The sequence below is a fragment of the Candoia aspera genome, chromosome 2, assembly GCF_035149785.1.
Source record: "Candoia aspera isolate rCanAsp1 chromosome 2, rCanAsp1.hap2, whole genome shotgun sequence".
NCBI classification, from domain to species: domain Eukaryota; kingdom Metazoa; phylum Chordata; class Lepidosauria; order Squamata; family Boidae; genus Candoia; species Candoia aspera.
The window spans coordinates 146714622-146733068 of NC_086154.1; the positions used below are offsets into that span (position 1 = coordinate 146714622).

General features: G+C 42.2%; 1 protein-coding gene and 1 long non-coding RNA gene across 3 annotated transcripts in view; one reads left to right on the top strand and one right to left on the bottom strand.

Moving 5' to 3' along the window:
- Window positions 1-18447, top strand: part of SYN1 (synapsin I) — a 102514-nt gene that overhangs the window by 16574 nt on the left and 67493 nt on the right. For both annotated transcript variants that reach the window (XM_063294063.1, XM_063294065.1), the window contains exons 2-5: window positions 10240-10297; window positions 12749-12840; window positions 15046-15202; window positions 16202-16291. In XM_063294063.1, the coding sequence (XP_063150133.1) occupies window positions 10240-10297; window positions 12749-12840; window positions 15046-15202; window positions 16202-16291 (397 nt within the window). The remainder of the gene's footprint in view (window positions 1-10239; window positions 10298-12748; window positions 12841-15045; window positions 15203-16201; window positions 16292-18447) is intronic.
- On the bottom strand, window positions 14020-17913 carry LOC134490787 (uncharacterized). Its single transcript, XR_010067247.1, has 2 exons — window positions 17637-17913; window positions 14020-15269 (listed from the first exon to the last, which is right to left on the bottom strand). It is a non-coding gene; the product is annotated as an uncharacterized LOC134490787 (long non-coding RNA).

Here is an 18447-nt window from a genome sequence, read left to right on the forward strand (position 1 = left end):
AGGAGTCAGTCCACCCTGGCAGCACTGCTAAAGATGAGGTGCTGAAGCAGATCTCAGGGAGAAGCGTGGTTGTACTTACTGGAACCAGGCAAGCTGACAGCTGCCCCCTTAATTCAAGACTTTTCTCTTTCTGTTGGGATCTCTGGAAGGCTAGATCCCACAGTTCCAGGGCAAAACTTAAGGCAGGCAACTCTTAGCCTATGGTGGTGGTGGTGGTGGTGGAAGAGATTTCATTGCACCAGAGAAAGCTGGTTGAAGGGCTGCAAAAGTGAAAGAAGTGATGCTTCCCCGTCAAAGGACAGCTTCCCGCTACTAAGCTGAATGTTCAATTAGAGAGGATCATTACGGGAAGTGCTGATGCACATCCTCGTTCACTATGGGATGAATTACTGGCTGGGGTGTGGAATTAGCAGAGCACAGAAATGTACTCTTCTTTGTGTGGGTGGCAGACACAGTAAAGCACGTCTAAGCGATCGAAAACGCAGGTCTGTAGCAGTGCAGAAATAGTCCAGTCCACTGTTACAGTGGGTTTTACTTTGGTAGCACTAGACGACTGCAGAGATAGTGAGCTGCAATGCGGAAATCACTCGTTTTTACCTAGCTCAAGCCCTTTTTTTTTTTTTTTAGGAAAGCAACAGTGTCATGGAAGTTGAGGGATAATGCTATAAAACTGCATGTCACAGCTGAGGTTGTTGCTTTGCAGTCTCTCTCCCCAGGGTGGTTAGGAATTGTTTCCAATTTTGCTGCACAATTGCAGCAAGGAAGCAAACCTGTGAGGAGTATGTTTCACAGTAAAAAGCAATGCCTGTTAATGGACAAGGTGGTGCTCTGCAGCATAAATTAGGTCTCACCGACAGAGATTCCTGCCACTAATTTTTCTTGGCTCAGTTATAATTTCTTCCTTCTGGCCTGTTGCCAGAACATGACAATCTGTACTTATTTATTAAATTTACTTCTTGCCTTTCCTTCAAGAGCTCAAGGCAACATACATAGCACTCCCTCCTCCCATTTTCCCCTACAACCACCACCTTGTGAGGTAGGTAGAAGAAAAGTAAGGAAAGGATCCAGCGGATATTCTTCCTCTACTCTTTATTCTCCTTAAAAGATGCAAAACCGATTTTGGTCAGGCCACTACTTCACCCATGTTCCTGGGAATGGCTGTTCTCTCTTCAGCGGCATGGGGAAAGCAAGGGATCCTCCAGGCACTCAGCCTCAGAAGCCAGCATTTTTTAAAAGACTCAAGCTACACAGTAATACATTGCAAGGAGCTGAAGTGTAATCTGCCAGAACCACGAAAGCTGGCTCTCAGCTCTGAATGCCAGGATTGTTAAGGGTTAACCTTGCACTAGGACTGAACACTGCCAAGTAAACTACATGGCCCTGGATCCACATGAGACTTTCCCTTTCCGTGGAAAACACGATGGCCTGCTCAACAAAGCAGCAGCTCACAATAGCTCAGAACTGTGCGATATTTTGCAGAACACAGAAGCGCAGGCTGCAAAAAAGCGTTGCAGCAATCCTGCAGAAATGGGAAAGATTCCACTGTCTTGTGCCAAGGTTGCAAGTGAAGTACATGCTATATGCAGTAGACTGCAAATATAGCACAAGGACTCTTTGCAGGCTACAAACAGAAATGTAGCTGGTTTGCAGAAACACAAGGATGTTCCTGTAACGTGGTGCATGCTAAAGGATTATGCAGTTTTCTTGCGGAAAGAGAATGGGGACGCACACCTTGATTTAGCTATTCTTGGAGTTAAAAAAGAAAATGCAAATGGACAGCTCTGTTAGACAAACGGTGGTGGCTTTCTGGAGCAGTATTTTAGAGATAGGCTGTGAATTCTGGAAAGATGACTGTACAGTAGATTGTAAAGCTGGTGGCTGACGAGGACATTAACCAGGGAAAAACAAGAGAAGGGCCTCCCAAGCGCAGTTGCTGCTGCAGAGATAACCGCGAACAGGGGAATATCGATATATTTAGCCATGGCAGCTGCTCTGACTGCATTGGAGATAGCTTTCTCCAGCTTAGCGCCCTCCGGATGCTGGGGAATCTAATTCCCTTTGGCCCGTCTGACTGAAGATTATGGGAGTTGTGATCTAGCAAAGGTACATGCGGACCTTTACAATAAAGTGTCAGTGAAACAAAATAGGAACGGAGTTCTCCTGGGAAAGGCTGTGCTTTCTTGCGCGTGTGAACCAGACCTGAGCTTTGCAATGCAGCAGTCGGAAGCTGGACTCAGAGCAAAGGTGCAGAGCTTTGCGCCAAGCAGGACCTGCTGTTTTGTTACCACACCGGGACTCCGGGCACCGCAGAGGCGGAAGCAAGAGCGTTGGCTTGGGAATTCCTCCCCATCAGTTGCTCTTGGAGTTTAGCTTGGCAGATTTCAGGCTAGCTCGAGAGAGATGTGGTCTTGCCCTGCACGTGACCGCGCATGGGGAAGAGCCAACGGACAGGATTTTGCAGGATTCAGCAGCTCCCCTCCTCCAATTTTGTCGCATGGCTAAAGCAGTTATTTTCTCCTCACCCCCCCCCACCGCGTCGACTAATCCTAGTGAGTCAGAAAGCTGTGGGGGCGTCTCCGCGATGCTCCCAATCCGTTACGGAAATGGGGGGGGGGGAGAGGAGGAGTTGCGAAAGGGGAGAGGGGGTAGGTGCTCTATATTAGAGGGTGACACTCACAGCTCCGCAATGAGGGATTTGATGGTACTGTAATCCCTGCCCCAAATTGTAGAGACGGCCGTGATTACATTGCTGGAATTTCATTCTTTGCAAGGGGCGGAACGGGGGCGCAGCGTTTTTCGCTGTCTTTTCCGGAAGGCTACGTTTGGCATCGGGAAAAAAAAAAGCTTTAATCTTGATGGCGTGGCGTCAGGACGTCCAGCCACTGGCTGCCCGTGTCTGGGCTGCGAAGCTAAACGGGGTCAGGTTGTTAGGGGAGATCACCACGGCACCCCAGGTTTTAATCCGAGAGATTGAAAAACATCCCAGAAGCGCAAATGCGAACAGTTTGCCAAGAAAACATCAGGGGCTGGGCTCGATGGGAAGGGACACTCTTTTTAATCTGGAGTGACTCCATCCTTTGAAAACAAAGGTGGGGTTTCAAGCCTCCCTGGACGATCCCCAGTACATCCTCCCCGGTCCCTCAAGTTGAGCTTGGTGGACGCTGCGGAACTACAACTCCCAACATGCCTTAAAACTGCTTGTTGGCTAGGGCTGCTGGGAGTTGTAGTTGAGCAAGAGCAGCCCCTCCTTTTTTTGGTACAAGGAATTGGTGCAGATTCCTCTTGCGAGAACATGGCAGGCCAATTGCAGGCCCCGTTTCCTTTATTTCTGCTTGGTAAATTACAGGCCTCACTCCTGGCAGCGCGAATCGTCTCTTGTTTTGTCTACCAGAATAATGAGGTTAGAAGAACGCCCGACAGGCGAAGCAGGAGGTGATTTGTAATGAAGAATAGAGGGTTTGTCGAGTTTCCTCTTTCACCTGCACTTTTGGTTCCCCTCAGAGAACAAAAGGCTGGGTTGGTACAAATGCTCCAAGCCAAAACGCAGTTGGCTCATTTGTTCTGTGTACTCATTCTGTGTAGTTCATTTATATCAGGATGTAGCATGATTTTGGGCAATTGGGATCAATCAAACCATAGTTAAGTAAATTATAGGTAAATGTATAGTGTAAACACAGCCCACTGTGTGAAAACTACAACCAAAATGGCAGACAGGGTGTGTATTGTGCTTCAAGCTTCTCTCTACAACAGTGTTTCCCAACTGGGGCAACTTTAAGATGTGCTGGCTGGGGAATTCTGGGAGTTGAAGTCCACACATCTTAAAGTTGCTGAGGTTGAGAAACACTGCTTTACAGTGTGCTTGCCCTCTCCTGAGCCTGTTTTATCAAGAAACTGCAGTTATTCTAGGTCTTATTTATGTTCTGTGTAATTTTGGTCTATGGTAAAGACACATGGTTATAAGCAATTGCTTACAAGAATTTGAAAAGGCTGTTATGGACAGAGGCCCAGGCATCAGCAAGGCTGTGGGCTCAACAGATCCACATGGCTACAAAAGTCCCCTAAAATTCATGAGGCTCCCATTTTGCATGTTTTAGGTGTCTGGTGAAGACCTATCTCTTCCCCTGGGCCTTCACCACCATATTTTATTAATTGGTTCAAGATGCATTTCTGTAGGAAATGGTATAAGCATACTTTGTAATAATAGCAACAACAATGAAATGAGAATGTCAGAGAATCTGTTGCCATTTGGAGTAAGTAAATTAATTTGTAGGGAGATTCAGCTCTTATATTCCTATATTGTACAGTATTCTTAGAGCTGAGGCCAAAGTCAGTGGGAGAGGCTGTTTGGGAAGCAAGCAGGATTGTTGCGCTTCCTTTTACCAAACTGGAAAAGGACAGTTTAATTAGGTGAATTGAAGGTTAGGAAATCAAGACCTCAGGCTCCTGGGTTCCCCCCTTAACATGCCAGAAAGTAGAGAGACTACTGGATTGAAATGAGTAGAGAGTCTGGTCTGGAGATGAACCAGTAATTGTTGATATTATATATAACTCTGAAAGAAAGGTCCCCTGTGCAAGCACCGAGTCATGTCTGACCCTTTGGGGGAATGCTGCTTTCACGACATTTTCTTGGCAGACTATAGCGGGGTGGTTTGCCATTGCCTTCCCCAGTTGTCACCTTCCCCAGCAAGCTGGGTGCTCATTTTACCGACCTCAGAAGGATGGAAGGCTGAGTTGACCTGAGCCGGCTACCCAAGAATCCAGCTTCCTCTGGGATCGAACTCGGGTTGTGGGGAGAGTTTTGGTTGCAATACTGCCGCCTATAATATTGAAATATTCAAGGTATTTGTTGGGGAATGTTTAAGCACCATTTATATGGCAAAGTGGGCAATTCATGGCCCCTGGGCCATATGTAGTAGTCCTGACCCTCATTTTCAGCTACCTTAGAACCCTCTGACATGCTGGCGTAATTCTGCAGTTCCCCACTGAAAATCATCAGAGTCCTGTCATTTTTAGGTGGGAAACAGAATGAAGTACCCATTCGTGCCATGGATTGGGCTGAATGGACCTATTTTATATACTTGGAAAGAACCAGACATACTGTATCCCTCCTAGGGAAAATTTAGAAAATCCCAGGCTGTACTGTATGGTCTGAGCCTGTGAAATGCTGTTTGCCCTGGTCTAGGGCGTTTCTCACAGCTATCAGCCTTGTGTTCAGTGGTTTGGATCTTCAGCATACTCAGTCTCTTTCTCTCTGCTGCAGATTCTCCCTGTCCCTGTTGGCATTTGGTAATTGGAGGAAACAACTTGTGATGTTGAGCTACTGTGTCTAGACTTGATAGAGCAGGATGCAAAGTCCCAACCTGCCTGTTTGGCTTACTCTGCAGTAAGCCAGTGCCAGTTTGTGACACTAGAGGGCACCATCTTACAAAGACTGGCATAGTTGTTAGACTAGAGTCCCAGTTTTCAGTCATTTATATCTTGTATCTTTTAGGATTATTATAGAAGGAAAAAACCATTTTCCCCAAAAGGACATTTATATGTTTATAGGCACTTGCTATTAGATTTATCTTTTATGATAAATATAAGCTTTATAGCATGTTTCATGATGAGATCTCCCTGCAGTCCAGTGTTGGCATAGAAGACATAAAAGGAGATCCTGGGCGCCCCAGTCCTAAGTACTGCCTTAAGCAGCACAAGGGCTGCCCATGTGAGCCCTCCTTTCCATCAGCTGTGGTTGTGAAAGAGATACAGGTGCCCTTGGTGCTCACTGTCTGGGAAGAGAAGGGCACACTGTCAACATCAGAAGGGTGTCCGGACAAGGGCCTGCTTATTCTTGGCCAGGCTGCCAAGAGGTGAGAACTGGTTCATTATGTTGGCCTGGTGGCTGGGCAGGAACAAAGAATTGGGTCCAGGACAATTAAGAATACCATAGGAAGCAGCATGAAAAGTCACAGGTAGATGCCCACTAAGGCAGCTCTGGGAAAATGTGGTTTTTGAAATGGGCCACTCCCCACCGTTGTCTACCACAGTCAAGGCTTCCCATCTCTACTGCAGAGCAGCAGCTGTTCTTTGTGTGACTGGTTATGTTCAGTTGGCACATGTATCCCCTGGAGCTCAAAATGGATTTCTTTTCTGATTCTGTAATTATTTTTTCCTTTGCAGGAGGAACATCTTAAGAATCTCTTTTCCCCCTGCAGTATGAAATGCCCCCGATGGAAACTCTTACCCTTCATTCTGCTGCACTTGGCATGGTATGCCTGCATCTCAGCTAGGCTCCAGGGCATTGCTAGTGAGACATGCACCACTGATTGTAAAACACTGGATTAGAGGACATTGTGTGACAGAGATTAGAAGGAGCTTTTTTATAGTGGCACTGGGTCCCCCTGTTTGCCAGTTTGCAAAATGTAAGAGAAGAGGTCTTTGGGCTGCTGTAAACATGCTCAGGGGCTTTTTTTTAAGTTAAGAGAACCAGCCACTGACCTCCACTTCTTCTACCCTCTCTAAATTTCTTACGGAATTTGGTTACTCCTGAGATTGAAGCAGGAAAAAAAGCTTCTTTCACAGGGAGTAATGATTTTCATGAATGCTGGCACCCAGTTTGGCCTGGCATTGGGACAAACAGCAGGGAATGGAATGCCCCTTGCTGTTATGCCTTGCTTGTGAAACTTGCAGTGGCACTTTTCAATGTAGTTGGAAGCCAGAACACTTGATTAAATGGCAAGGCTGTCCTCAGGGAGGGGGAAGTTTTTCTCAAGTTTTAAGATTATTTTAATGCTATCCTAAGAAGGTGCAGTAATCAAGATGGAATCTAAACTTAAAACAATAATTAGGGTACAAATTTTGATTTTAATTAGAAAATCCCTTTATGAACAATAAAGCCAGATTTCTAGATGTAAAACAAATTTGCTTGGGAAAAGAGGAAAGCAGGAAAAATAAGGGAAGGCAACAGTACTGCCTCCCCATCCCCACCCCCACCCCAAATTCCAGATAAAGATGGTCTATCTAATAGTTACATATTACCTGCTTGAGTGGGACAAATTCTTAGTTTTTGGTTTGGCACAGCTGTGCCCCTAAAATAGCTGGTGAGTTGATCCCAAAGCAGATGCCTAAATAGGTGGAATTCTGTTTTTTCCCCACCCCATAACAAAAAAAGTTTTTTTTCCCTATATGATCCATTGTAGACAATGCCACAACTGGTGAAACTGAATTTGTGCCTTTTATCATTCCCCTACAGCAGTGTTTCTCAACCTCAACCACTTTAAGATGTGTGGACTTCGACTCCCAGAATTCCTCAGCCTGCAAGAGGCTGAGGTTTAGAAACACTGCCCTACAGGGTGATTAGGAAGGTAGGTTCAATTACTAGACAATTTCCAATTTGCTGTTTAGACCCAGGATAATAAGAATGGAACGTTATACTTGATTGGTTAAAGCACTAATCATTATCCTGAAAGAGACTGGCTTTAACTTACCTTCTCCATCCAGCTGAGGATGGTGCTCAGAAAATAGAAGAGAAAGGGAGGGGCTGCCTAGTAACATACAAGCAGGAGGCATCTCTCCCACTTTTCTCTGAAGACATACTGAACCTCAGAGTTGGAGAGGTGCTGTGCTTGTGTGTAGTCTGAGTTCCAAAAGAATTGAGGTGGGAGGATCACCATGTATGGCACCCATTCTTTGTAAAGGCTTCAAAAGACTACAGTTCCCAAGCATTTTATACCGCCTAATAAGACTTGTTCAGTCCATTAAAACTTGGCCAGTCCCATTTTGGTGTTTTTCTCATACCTCCTGGTACTTTTCCATATGGAAACTATTGGTTGATTTAGAAGCCATCTTTTGTTGTGAAAAACGTAAGTTTTGTTTTCTTCAAAGTCTTAATTCTGGTACATTTTCACATGCTGAATAAACTAAAATCTTTATCTGAGCCAACATTCTGCCTCCTTAGCTTGCTCTGAGTGGGTTTCATGTACTCCATCATTCCCTACATGTTTATTCACACAAGTCATGGCATAAAACTACATGTCATTATTTCATATCATTATATAATGATTGTCATTACAGCAGTGATAATAAAGTGGCATTAATACATGTCCCGTTAATTAATGTGGGGAGATAATGAAGCATTAAGAATTTTCCAGCTGGAAAGATTAGGGTATCTTAGGAGCTTCAGTCTGACTGATGGTGGTCTGTCCTAAATATCTTTTAGTGGGGAGCTGTTAGAAGAAGGGATTTGTTGGTGACTTATTAAATTAATACCCCTGCAGCTTGTGACAGTGAGTTTTAGAATTTAGTGAGATTTTTTTGTAGAGAGAATTATCTGAGAGAGGAAGAGCAGGTTGGCCTCCTGCTTAGATGTTAATTAGCTTTTTTCTTCCATCTGTTTTTCTCCTTTTTAGAGTGATAATACCACATTTATAGAAAATTGAGTTAAGTGAAAGCCAGCCACTTAGGGGATACTGTTAGTTTGCTCAATCAAGCAAAACGGTCAGTCTCTCAAATCACAAGTTTAGTTAGGAAATCAGATTATTATGTGGTGGCTAAACTTATCTTCTCAGTGATCCTACAGTTGAACCATAAAAGTACTGGTGTCCTGATTACCAGGAAACACACTGAGGCGAGGACTTGGTCTCTAATATTTATTAGTAGTACTTAACAAGAATCCTAACAAACTGAGAAAGCGTGGGAAAACCCAGCCATATAAACCCCAAAGGTTAAGGCGGTCCCGATCTGTGTCTCTTTGAATGGCTGAACAGTTCCTCAGTGCTATGCATGCGCTTGACAGTCTGGGTGAGAGCCCCCTGCTCGCCATCCTTACTCATGACACTGGTCAGTCTTTGCCAGTCCTAACAGCGTATGTTAGAAATATCTATTGGAAGAGTTTTGATGTATTTAGGCCTCTCAGCATGGGCCAACTTACCAGATGCAGGGGAGGGGGGAGAGCAGTTGTCGCAAGGAGAAGAAAGGTCCCTTGTGAACTTGTATTTTTCTCCTGGAATTGCTTTCTGGACTGGAGCACTGGGGTCTTAGTTGTCCAGTTTGGCTCTTGCAGTTAAACTGGATGTAATTTGGAGTGGAGGGGATGATAATGTTTATTACTGGTCACAACAAACACAGGCATAGCTGGGTGAGCTGTTCCATGAAAGTGAGGTACGTGCCTTTGGTAGCTGCATTAAGTACCATTAGGTTGGCCGTATGGTTGATAACTATCTGACTTCTAGAGCTCAACTCATTGCAACAATTGTCCTGTGGAGTTTCCATTGAGTAGCGGGCTCTTGTGAAGTCCAGTGAGGCATGTCTTGGGACAAACCCCCAGTTCAGTTGTTCAGCTGATATTAATGCAAGAGTTGGCAGCCTTGACATGGTTTCTAAAACTCAGAGTGTCTATTTCAGTCCTTGGCAAAAATGAACTCTCTTCCTTGGCAACTTGCTGGACAAGAAGGAAAGGATGGAAGAAGGAATGTTGTAAAAGGGGAGATAGAAGGGAGTGGTCTTTCTCCTTTGACTTTCCCACTGTGAGCAAGAGGTCTCTGACAGATTTCTGCCCTGATTTTTTTTTGAGGGGGGGATCCCCCAATCCTGTGTTAATGACTGGCATTTTTTTTCACAAACAAAATACTGAGATTTGACAACACATGGCTTTTCCCTCTCCAGATAGAAGTGCTATTTGGAGAAAAGATGGCTGGTCCCTTAGAAACAAATACGTTGTGATGGCACATTTACTACATCCAACCATCTTTATATTCTAAAAGATTTTCCATTTTAAAAGAAAGGATTGGAAAAACTCGAGGCCACATCACTTACGATTCCTTGGATGGGAACCAAATTGATGGATAGGTACACATTTTAAACATCAGCAGCAATATATAGAGCAGGGAGGTTTACTTGTATTTAGAAATGATGCTGGCTAATGGTGGAACATTCCTGAGCAAGAGATACTAGTTGAAAATCTAGTGAAGCATAGCTCAAATCTGCCCTGTTCTCAGGTGCTCTGGGTCCCTCCAGATTTACCAAGGAAATAGAAAATAGTGGTTTAAAAGAGGTAAAGGCGTGGCATGAGTTCAAACTGATACTTCTTGGCTTATCAGGCTGAACTTAGATTCATCCCCTTTGTATTATAGATACCACCTTCATGTGCTATTAAGAGTGAGTATGTACTGTATATTGACTCCATCTGAGACCATAACTTTAAAGAGCAATCTGATTCTGGGATAATTTAAACATTGCTATGTCTTTTCCTTTTTCCAGGGCAAAATATTTCAAGGGGAAGAAACTTCATGGGGAACTGGACATCAAGGTTGAACAGGTAAGTCTGGGAGCAAGTATTAGGGACTGACTTCTGGAGTCCTTATCAGAGTTTCAAACATACAGCTTTCCAGTTATTGTTGGGCTGCCATTTCCGTCTGTCTTCACAGTAGCTTTGTTGGTTAGGGCTAATGGTAATTAGAAATAAGGAGCATCAGTACCATCCTGCTCTAAGAAGGATATGCAGTAGTTGCTTGTTGTGCATTGACCCCTGTGATTAGCAGACAGTATTAGTAGGATGGGTAATTTAATTTGTCTAACCTGAGCCGCAGAAGTAGCTTAAAGCCAACCCACAGTTGTCCTCACATATATTGATCTTGAAACACCAATGGAAGATGCAAAGACTGCCATTCAGCGAGGGCCTATCTTTAGCCGTTGCTGATCTTGGAGGAACAAAAATCTTTTCACCCCCATTCTACACAAAAGGGGCAACAAATTTACTAGTGCCTGTGGTCCATATTCTTAGTTCACCTTACGTGCATCTATTTGGTAGTATGCAAACAAATTAGAACAATTGCTATGATGGGCTGCAAAGCCTCCAAGCCACCTTTCACCTTAAAAGACCAGTAAAATAATAGCATGCAAGTGAAACCCTAGAGCTGATAAGAGGGAGAAAATAGGAGTTCCTTTCAATAGGAAAAGAAACTCCCTCTCCCTGCAAGTATTTTACAAATACTAGCTTTACTCTGGCTTCAGGTATACTCAACAACACTGCTCACCAGCAGAGTTGATGTTATGGGACTGCATAGGAGCACAGTTCTGTTGTGAAAAAACTATGTGGAAGTGAACAGAAACTGATGCCTAATGTCATAGTGTCTTGTGAGGAATTTGGGGTGTGTTTTAGGTGCATACTTGGTTAAGGGTAAGTCCACATGCAATGTTTGGTTTGGTTTCAGTGTTACCTCATTAGAATTGCGGTTTATTGAAATTAAAATTTGGTCCACAGACCTTTCAGTTTGAATTGAGAATGCAGCATAAATACATAGTGTAGGGGAAGTGTAGAAATGATGGTCAGGATATATTTCAGGGAAGCTACCCCACCATTAGGTTATATTTTTCTGCTGAGAATCCATTGGATAAAGACCAGGGAGGAGAGATAGTATTAGGGAGAATCCAAATTCCACCAGCATGTAGTTCCTGTCTACATTTCTGCCCTTAAAATGAAGCTGAGAATGAATTCAAAGCAAAATAGCCTGATGAGAATCCCTTCCTGTTTTTGTATTCTAGGGCAGTTACAAAATTAGATTTTTCAAACCCTTAATGTCCTATCATACATGATTTAGGCGGGCTGCAAATGAGGTGGTGAATTAACTTCTGTCTACAGATTATTTTCAACATAGACTTTTAAATGGTCTTCATGTGATCATGACTCAAAACTGCATTGCAGTAGTTAAAATGTTGGATTAGGACCAAGGAGGCCTAGGTTCAGGTTCAGCTTCAACCATGGAAGCTGACTTTGGCCCAGTCACTGTCTCTCAGCCCAATCTATTTCTCAGGTTTATTGTCTGAGGAGAAACAAGAGGAAAGGGCTCAGTGTATACTAAGTTGAGCTCTTGGGATTAGAATGAAGTATAAATCTAACAAATAAACTAATCAGTTTAGTGTTAAATGTGTAGCCAGGCCATTTATGGCTTTTTTAAAAAAATCATAATTGAGGAAAACCATACAAATGGTTTAAGTGGTAATTAAAAGACATATTTTTTATCAGGAAGCACTTGGAAAATCTCTACATTTAGAAAAGATTTCTGGAAGTTGGCATGAGTTCATTTAGTTGAGGTCACTCTTGGGTTTTATGGCCACTCTAAGGGAGCTGAGAATGGGTATCGAGAAACATCTTAAAGTTCTTCACCTTCTGTAGATAGTTGAGGAAGTCCCTATCTATGATGAAACCAGTGGAAAATGGTAAACTTAAGATGTCGGATGCTGAATTATGAACTACCTTCTTGTAGATGTGATTCCAACTGTTAGCAGTCAGGTCACTGTCTTTGCCCTGCTTTCTTTTAAACTTAGAAAAAAAATAACTTTCAGTTGTAGTACTGGTTCCATCTTAATTTAATTACTTCACATGCTTTTTCTTTGTTGTTGTTTTCTTATTACTAATTTCATTCTTTTTTTATGCCATGTCATGTTGTTACAACCTGCAGTCATAATAACTTACTGAACTTTGAACTAGTCGAGGAAGTTGTTTGTTGGGATGGGCAAGTTTCCTTGAAAAGAAGCTTGTCTAGTCTTGCTGATTTTCTGATTGAAGTATATGAAGAACTACACTATTTCCTGGAATTCTGTGTGGTGCAGGACAGTGTATCTTCTGTTTGCATTTGTTGATGGAAAACTTGCTCTGTGGGCTGGAGCAATCATCGTGGGTATCCTCATGCCTCGAAATGTTGATGTGGTGACAGCTCTGAGAACGTATGAATGTGCTACCCATATGGTTTTGTCTTGTTTCTACTAGGCAGAATTCTGTGACCTGAACTTGGTGGCTCATGCTAATGGCAATTTTTCTGTTGACATGGAGGTTATGCGCAATGGGATCAAGGTAGTACGGTGAGTAGCAACGTGGCATTATCTGCAGTTTATTATGATTGTTCAGAGTTTTATGTATTAATGGCTCATTAGGTTTTAATATATTTCAGGAGAAATATTGAGTTTGATCTTGGCTACTGATCAAATAATCTTTCATCTGTGAGCTTAAGTATGGATGTAAAAAAAAGTTTGCACCAAGTTTATTTAAGCCCATTATGTGTCTAGAAGTTGGGACTTACATGAAATTGGCAAGTTACACACACTTTTGCTTTTTATGTGTAATCTGCCCTGATCGACCCAAGAGGAGAACATTGTTACTCTGCCCAACTCTTTTCTGGCTACTGAGATTGTGCAGTACAGTGCCATGTTAGTGTCCAGTATACAATGATCATCTCTAGAACTATAAAACAATACTATTCATTGCACTGCTACCATTGAAAAGTTATTGAAGAGTCCCACATTTCCCTGGGATTATTTGACTAAATAATAATCTTATATATCCTTGCAGCTGTTTAAGCAGCATCTGAAAAATCAATTCTTCCTCATGAATTTGTGTTCTCTTGTATTCTGCTTTTCCTGCCTCCCCTGAAGCTATCATATATATGATAGATGTATATCTCCAGATGTATTGGACTAAAAACCCCATTATGTCCAACACATTTGGAAATTACCAGATTGGCCAATGCTGGATAGTTCTTTAATAATAATTCTAACTTATGATGAAGGCTTGCTATGTTCTCAAATGGAAGTAGTTCCCATCACTAACTGCCCAAAGTCTTTTAAAAAAGAGATGTTAGAGATGCTGAACATGGGACCTTCTGTATATACAACATATGCTGTGCCATTTTGCTGTGACCCTCTGGTAGTTTTATGAGCTTTGTGTCTTAGTGAACAATTAGACAAGCTACTAAATGCAGGATAACTGAAGTTGCAGGATTGGTTTTGCAAAATAAACTGCAGATGTGGAGGCCCCAGTCTGATTCAGGGCCATGGGATGGGAGGTAGAGAGCTTTTAACTATTTCTCTCTCATCATATTCTTGATCTGAATTTCCTATCTGGCCTGCCACCCCCCTTCCATCCGTGTACACACCTGGTATTATTTGCATTGGGGACTAAGCAGGTTTTCTTTATAATGGCATGTTTTTTCTCCTAAGTAAACCACATGGATGTGTCTGTAAAGCCATAAGGAAGCAACTTCATAAAGGAGATTTTATTTAACTTTTAATCTGGAGCGAGATTATAGTGGGGATAAATCTTCCCATCTTGATTAAACACACTCAGTTTTTAATCCTGTGATTGAAATATCACAGAAGCTTCCGGCAAGATTTGTTTTCTTTAACACAACAGTTCACAATATACAAATGCACACATTCACACAATGCAGTATTTTTGCATCCCTTTTATCAGACTTTGGGATGATGGTGATGTCAGCAAATATGCCAAAGAAGAAATCAGTAGATAAATCCTTCGAACAGACAAAATACGCTTAATTAAATCAATTACTCTGTAAATCTGTTAAAATGTCTGGATGAATAAGATGTTTTTGGTTTCTAAATGTTGGTGCCAGTTCACCTTCTCTGAACTCCACTGGTGCAGCACATAGATACATCCATCTTTGTTACATCAATTCTGACATAGCCTTGAATGGGACATGGCCTGGGGCCTTCCAGCCTGCAACAGCCTGCAGTGAAAGTGTTGGAAGAAGCCTTAAGTGTACATGCCCTGATAATTGCTGGGAAATTTCTACTAGAGCTTGACCACCCATGAAGGTTGAATTGTGGTGGCAGAATAAACAGCGCACTGTCTGGAAATTAGTGTCGTCTGTGAACACATAGTTATTGTTTATCCCTGAGCTTGGGAATGTGGCAGCCTTGGGCTTTAATGAGTAATCTTTTCATTTTCCTCCAGTGACTGAGGAAATGAGACCAACTTGAATCAAGACTAATGGGCTGCTTACAACCAATTTTGCAAATTGCATGGATCCTTAAAAGCTGTGAATTCCCTTTATTTTGTATCTTAATATGTTATTTTATCTACCTCTATGGAGGATCTATAGCTTTCTCGCTGGCAGTGGAAGATCAAAGGAAGTGAACCTTTGGAGCAGGAGGATTTGATTTAGGCACCTGAAATGGCAACCGTAGATTAAGAAGCAGGTTTTGTGGACAGATGCATGAGATTTTTTTCCTGGCTCCCCTTCCTTTTCATAGCCACACCTTTCCTTCCAGGAGCCTGAAACCAGACTTTGTCCTGATCCGCCAGCATGCCTTCAGCATGGCTCGTGGTGGAGACCATCGTGGCATTGTTATTGGCTTGCAGTATGCAGGCGTGCCCAGCGTCAACACTTTGCATTCGGTGTACAACTTCTGTGACAAGCCTTGGGTGGTGAGTGGCAGAAGAAGATGATTGAGTGAAGAACCAGACCCATGGTACTGTAGATTCTGTATTAGAACTGACCATAGGAAATTCATTGTTGCAAATTGGGGAACATACAAGGTGGAGGATTTGGCCTGACACCCTTGTCCTGTGCACGAGAGGCATTCCGTTTGTATCCAGGAGGGCTTATTAGATTTGACTAACTTATCTTTAAGCTGCTTTGGATAATGTAAAATGTACAAGTACAATTATCATTCCTAGTTCAGTATGCAGTGTAAGAAACAGTTAAACAACACCTTTACAAGAAGAGAAGGTAGTGATTTGAAAAATGGCAAGTAATGACAACTAATTAAAACGTCTCAGTAAACAAAGGTGCTGAAATAATGGCAGTGTTGGTATTAGTTATACTTTCCACAGAGAAGCTCTTTCTCTTTGTTATCACATAATATATCCAAGATGCCAACTGTCTTACCTCATAGGCAAGCTAGCTTAGAAGAGGTGATCCAGGAATTAACTGTTTCCCAAACTCTTTGTGTATTTAAAGATAGGCATGAGCGGCACCTTAAATTGGACTTGGAAAGAAACGGGTAATATTGTTTCTTCTTGGTTGGGCGAATTATCACTCTGGATGCTGCCTTCTACGCTAGCAGGAACTTTTAGTTTGTCTTTGAGGACATTCCATGGACAGCATATTACAAAAATTGATTAAGTTATGCGTATCTAGGAAAAGCTGTGGCTAGCTGTGTGTTATGTCAGCACCTCCCTGTGATCTGGGAGTCACCTAAGTGTTACTGATTATGGTGGGCATTGGATGGGATTTCTGACATTAGCTGGGTTGCAACATGTTCTATTGATAGAAGCTTCCATCTTCAAGACCAACTACAGGGAATGAAGAGGGAAGGAGTTGCAAAGGGAGGGGTCAGTAGGAAAGTTAAAATAGGAGACTGTGGAAATAGATTTAGAAACACCTTCCTTACTTCTTCTCTTACTGTGCTGTCTCTCCAATAGTTTGCCCAGATGGTCCGCCTGCATCGCAAACTTGGTCCGGAAGAATTCCCCCTCATTGACCAGACGTACTATCCCAATCATAAAGAGATGGTAAGTTGGACTGGAGTGTGGAAGGCTGTGAATCTTTCTGATTGTATGCTGAAACTAGCACATTCTGAGTTCTCTGGCTCTTTAATGATTAAAAGGGCAAGTGGACGTTTCTGAGTTGGACCATTGACGGTAAACCCATTTATGTGTTAGTCCACATTTATGCATATGGCTAGCCTCATTAATGTGGTCTTCAGATGTAAAGTATGTCGTATTTCCTCCTTAGCCAGATTACTCTCATTTTCCTATTCAAGGCTGTTCACAAGGCTTGGCCTGTGAATGAAGTGGCCATACTTCAGTCTGTGCTTGGTTTGGGCTTTTAGTCATCTGTTCATGGTTAACATGACCAGGGAAAGAGACATAGGCTGCATCTGAGCTTCATGCTAGAGATAGTGCTGGAGTTGGTAGCCCCAATGGAAGAAGATACTATTTTTTATTATTATTATTAGATTTATATTACCACCCCTCTCCCCCAGTGGAGGACCCTTCTCTATCCAGGAAGACCATGAGATACTTAACACTTGTTTCCAAAATTCTCTTACCTGTTTTGTAGGACAGGATGTTTTCTTGGCCAACATTTACACTTACTGTAAACTAGCAAATGTTTTCTCATGCATCTTCTAATGAAGTTCTTGTGAAGACTTTGTCTGGGGGAGCAGCTTAAGGGTGAAATGTTCCTATGTTGCCAATAATGTTTGCAAGAAATCATTTTTCTCTTAAAGGTTATGAAATCAATTTTCTTTTAAAGGTGAAAACAGATCTGTTGATAATTACTTTAACTAAATGTAAGAGATAAAAGTTTAATTTAATGAATGTAACATAACTAATGTAAAGTAATATATATTGAGTAATATATATAATTCTGGGTATACAAAAGCTCAGATTGTTCAAGTTGTACTTATCTGGTAAAATGTTCCTAAATATGGACCCACTTAATTTGTTTCAGTATTTAATACTTACTCCACCATCACATTACTTGTTCATGTTTGCAAGTAGCACATCCCCTTTCTGCCTATAGAAAACTTGGGAAATGTATTACTCTCTTAATAATATTTGTATTCTCTCTTTCCATCTTAGCGTCTCCTGGAGGTTATTTTATTTTATTTTATTTTTATTTATTTATTAATTAAACAGATTTATAAGGCCACCCAACTCACACATGGTGGCTCAGGGAGGCTTACAGAATTACTAAGTTACCCTTGTGACCTAGCAGCCTCTGCTCACATCTTCATTCCTGCCCTCCAGTTCTTTCTATTGTGAGGTGTAGGCAGAGATTTTAAAATCAATATAATTCTAGTATAATTCTGAAGTACAGTGATGAAAGCCAAGCAGTAGAAAGTCATCTTACAATTTCAGGGACTGTCCTGCTACTTGAGATCCTGTAGATCAGCCTTGCCACCATGGCTTACCCCTGTCAGTGATCAAAGATGGAAGAGGGTTCAGCGCATACCTGTTGGATATCTGCATTGCCTACTCACTTTCAACTGCTAAGAAGCCACATATTACTACAGTTATATCTTAAACAGGTTTGGGAGGGAGACTGAGGTTCAAAATAAGCATCAGTGTTCTCAAAAGTATTCAGTATTACAATATCCAAACAAAGGTTATTTAAAGAGCACTCCTCATAGTTACTGTATTTTCAAAGTGTGGAATAATTTTGCGTGGTCTGAGATGCAAAGGATGATTTGGCCGAATGACACTTCCCTTTCTTATCCCTTTCCATTCTATAGATAGCACCCTTGGCAGGAACTCACGCGTTCCTTAAAATATGTGTTTTTCTGCTCTTTCTTCTAAATCCCGCATGTGTGTGTATTGCACTCCTGTGACATTGCAGTTACTCAGTGATGGCTTAAAGGTGCTTTTCCTGTGCTTAGAGATATGCTGCTGTTAATGACAGTTTCATACTCCCACATTGGATCTCTGGCTGAGCTGTGCAGCTTTGGAACGACAGTTTCTCTACTCCTAATCCAGAAAGTGAGTGATGGGATAATAGACCCAGGATGCACAGACAGGGAGAAGGACAGGGGGCCAGGGTTGCAGTGGGAAGACTTGGAGTCCTTTTGAACAGATAAGGCTGTTTTCCAGGCTACTGAAAGTTTCTTCTACTCCTTTTGTGAAAATTACCTACATGTATTCTAGTTTTCTTCCAGAAAAAACAT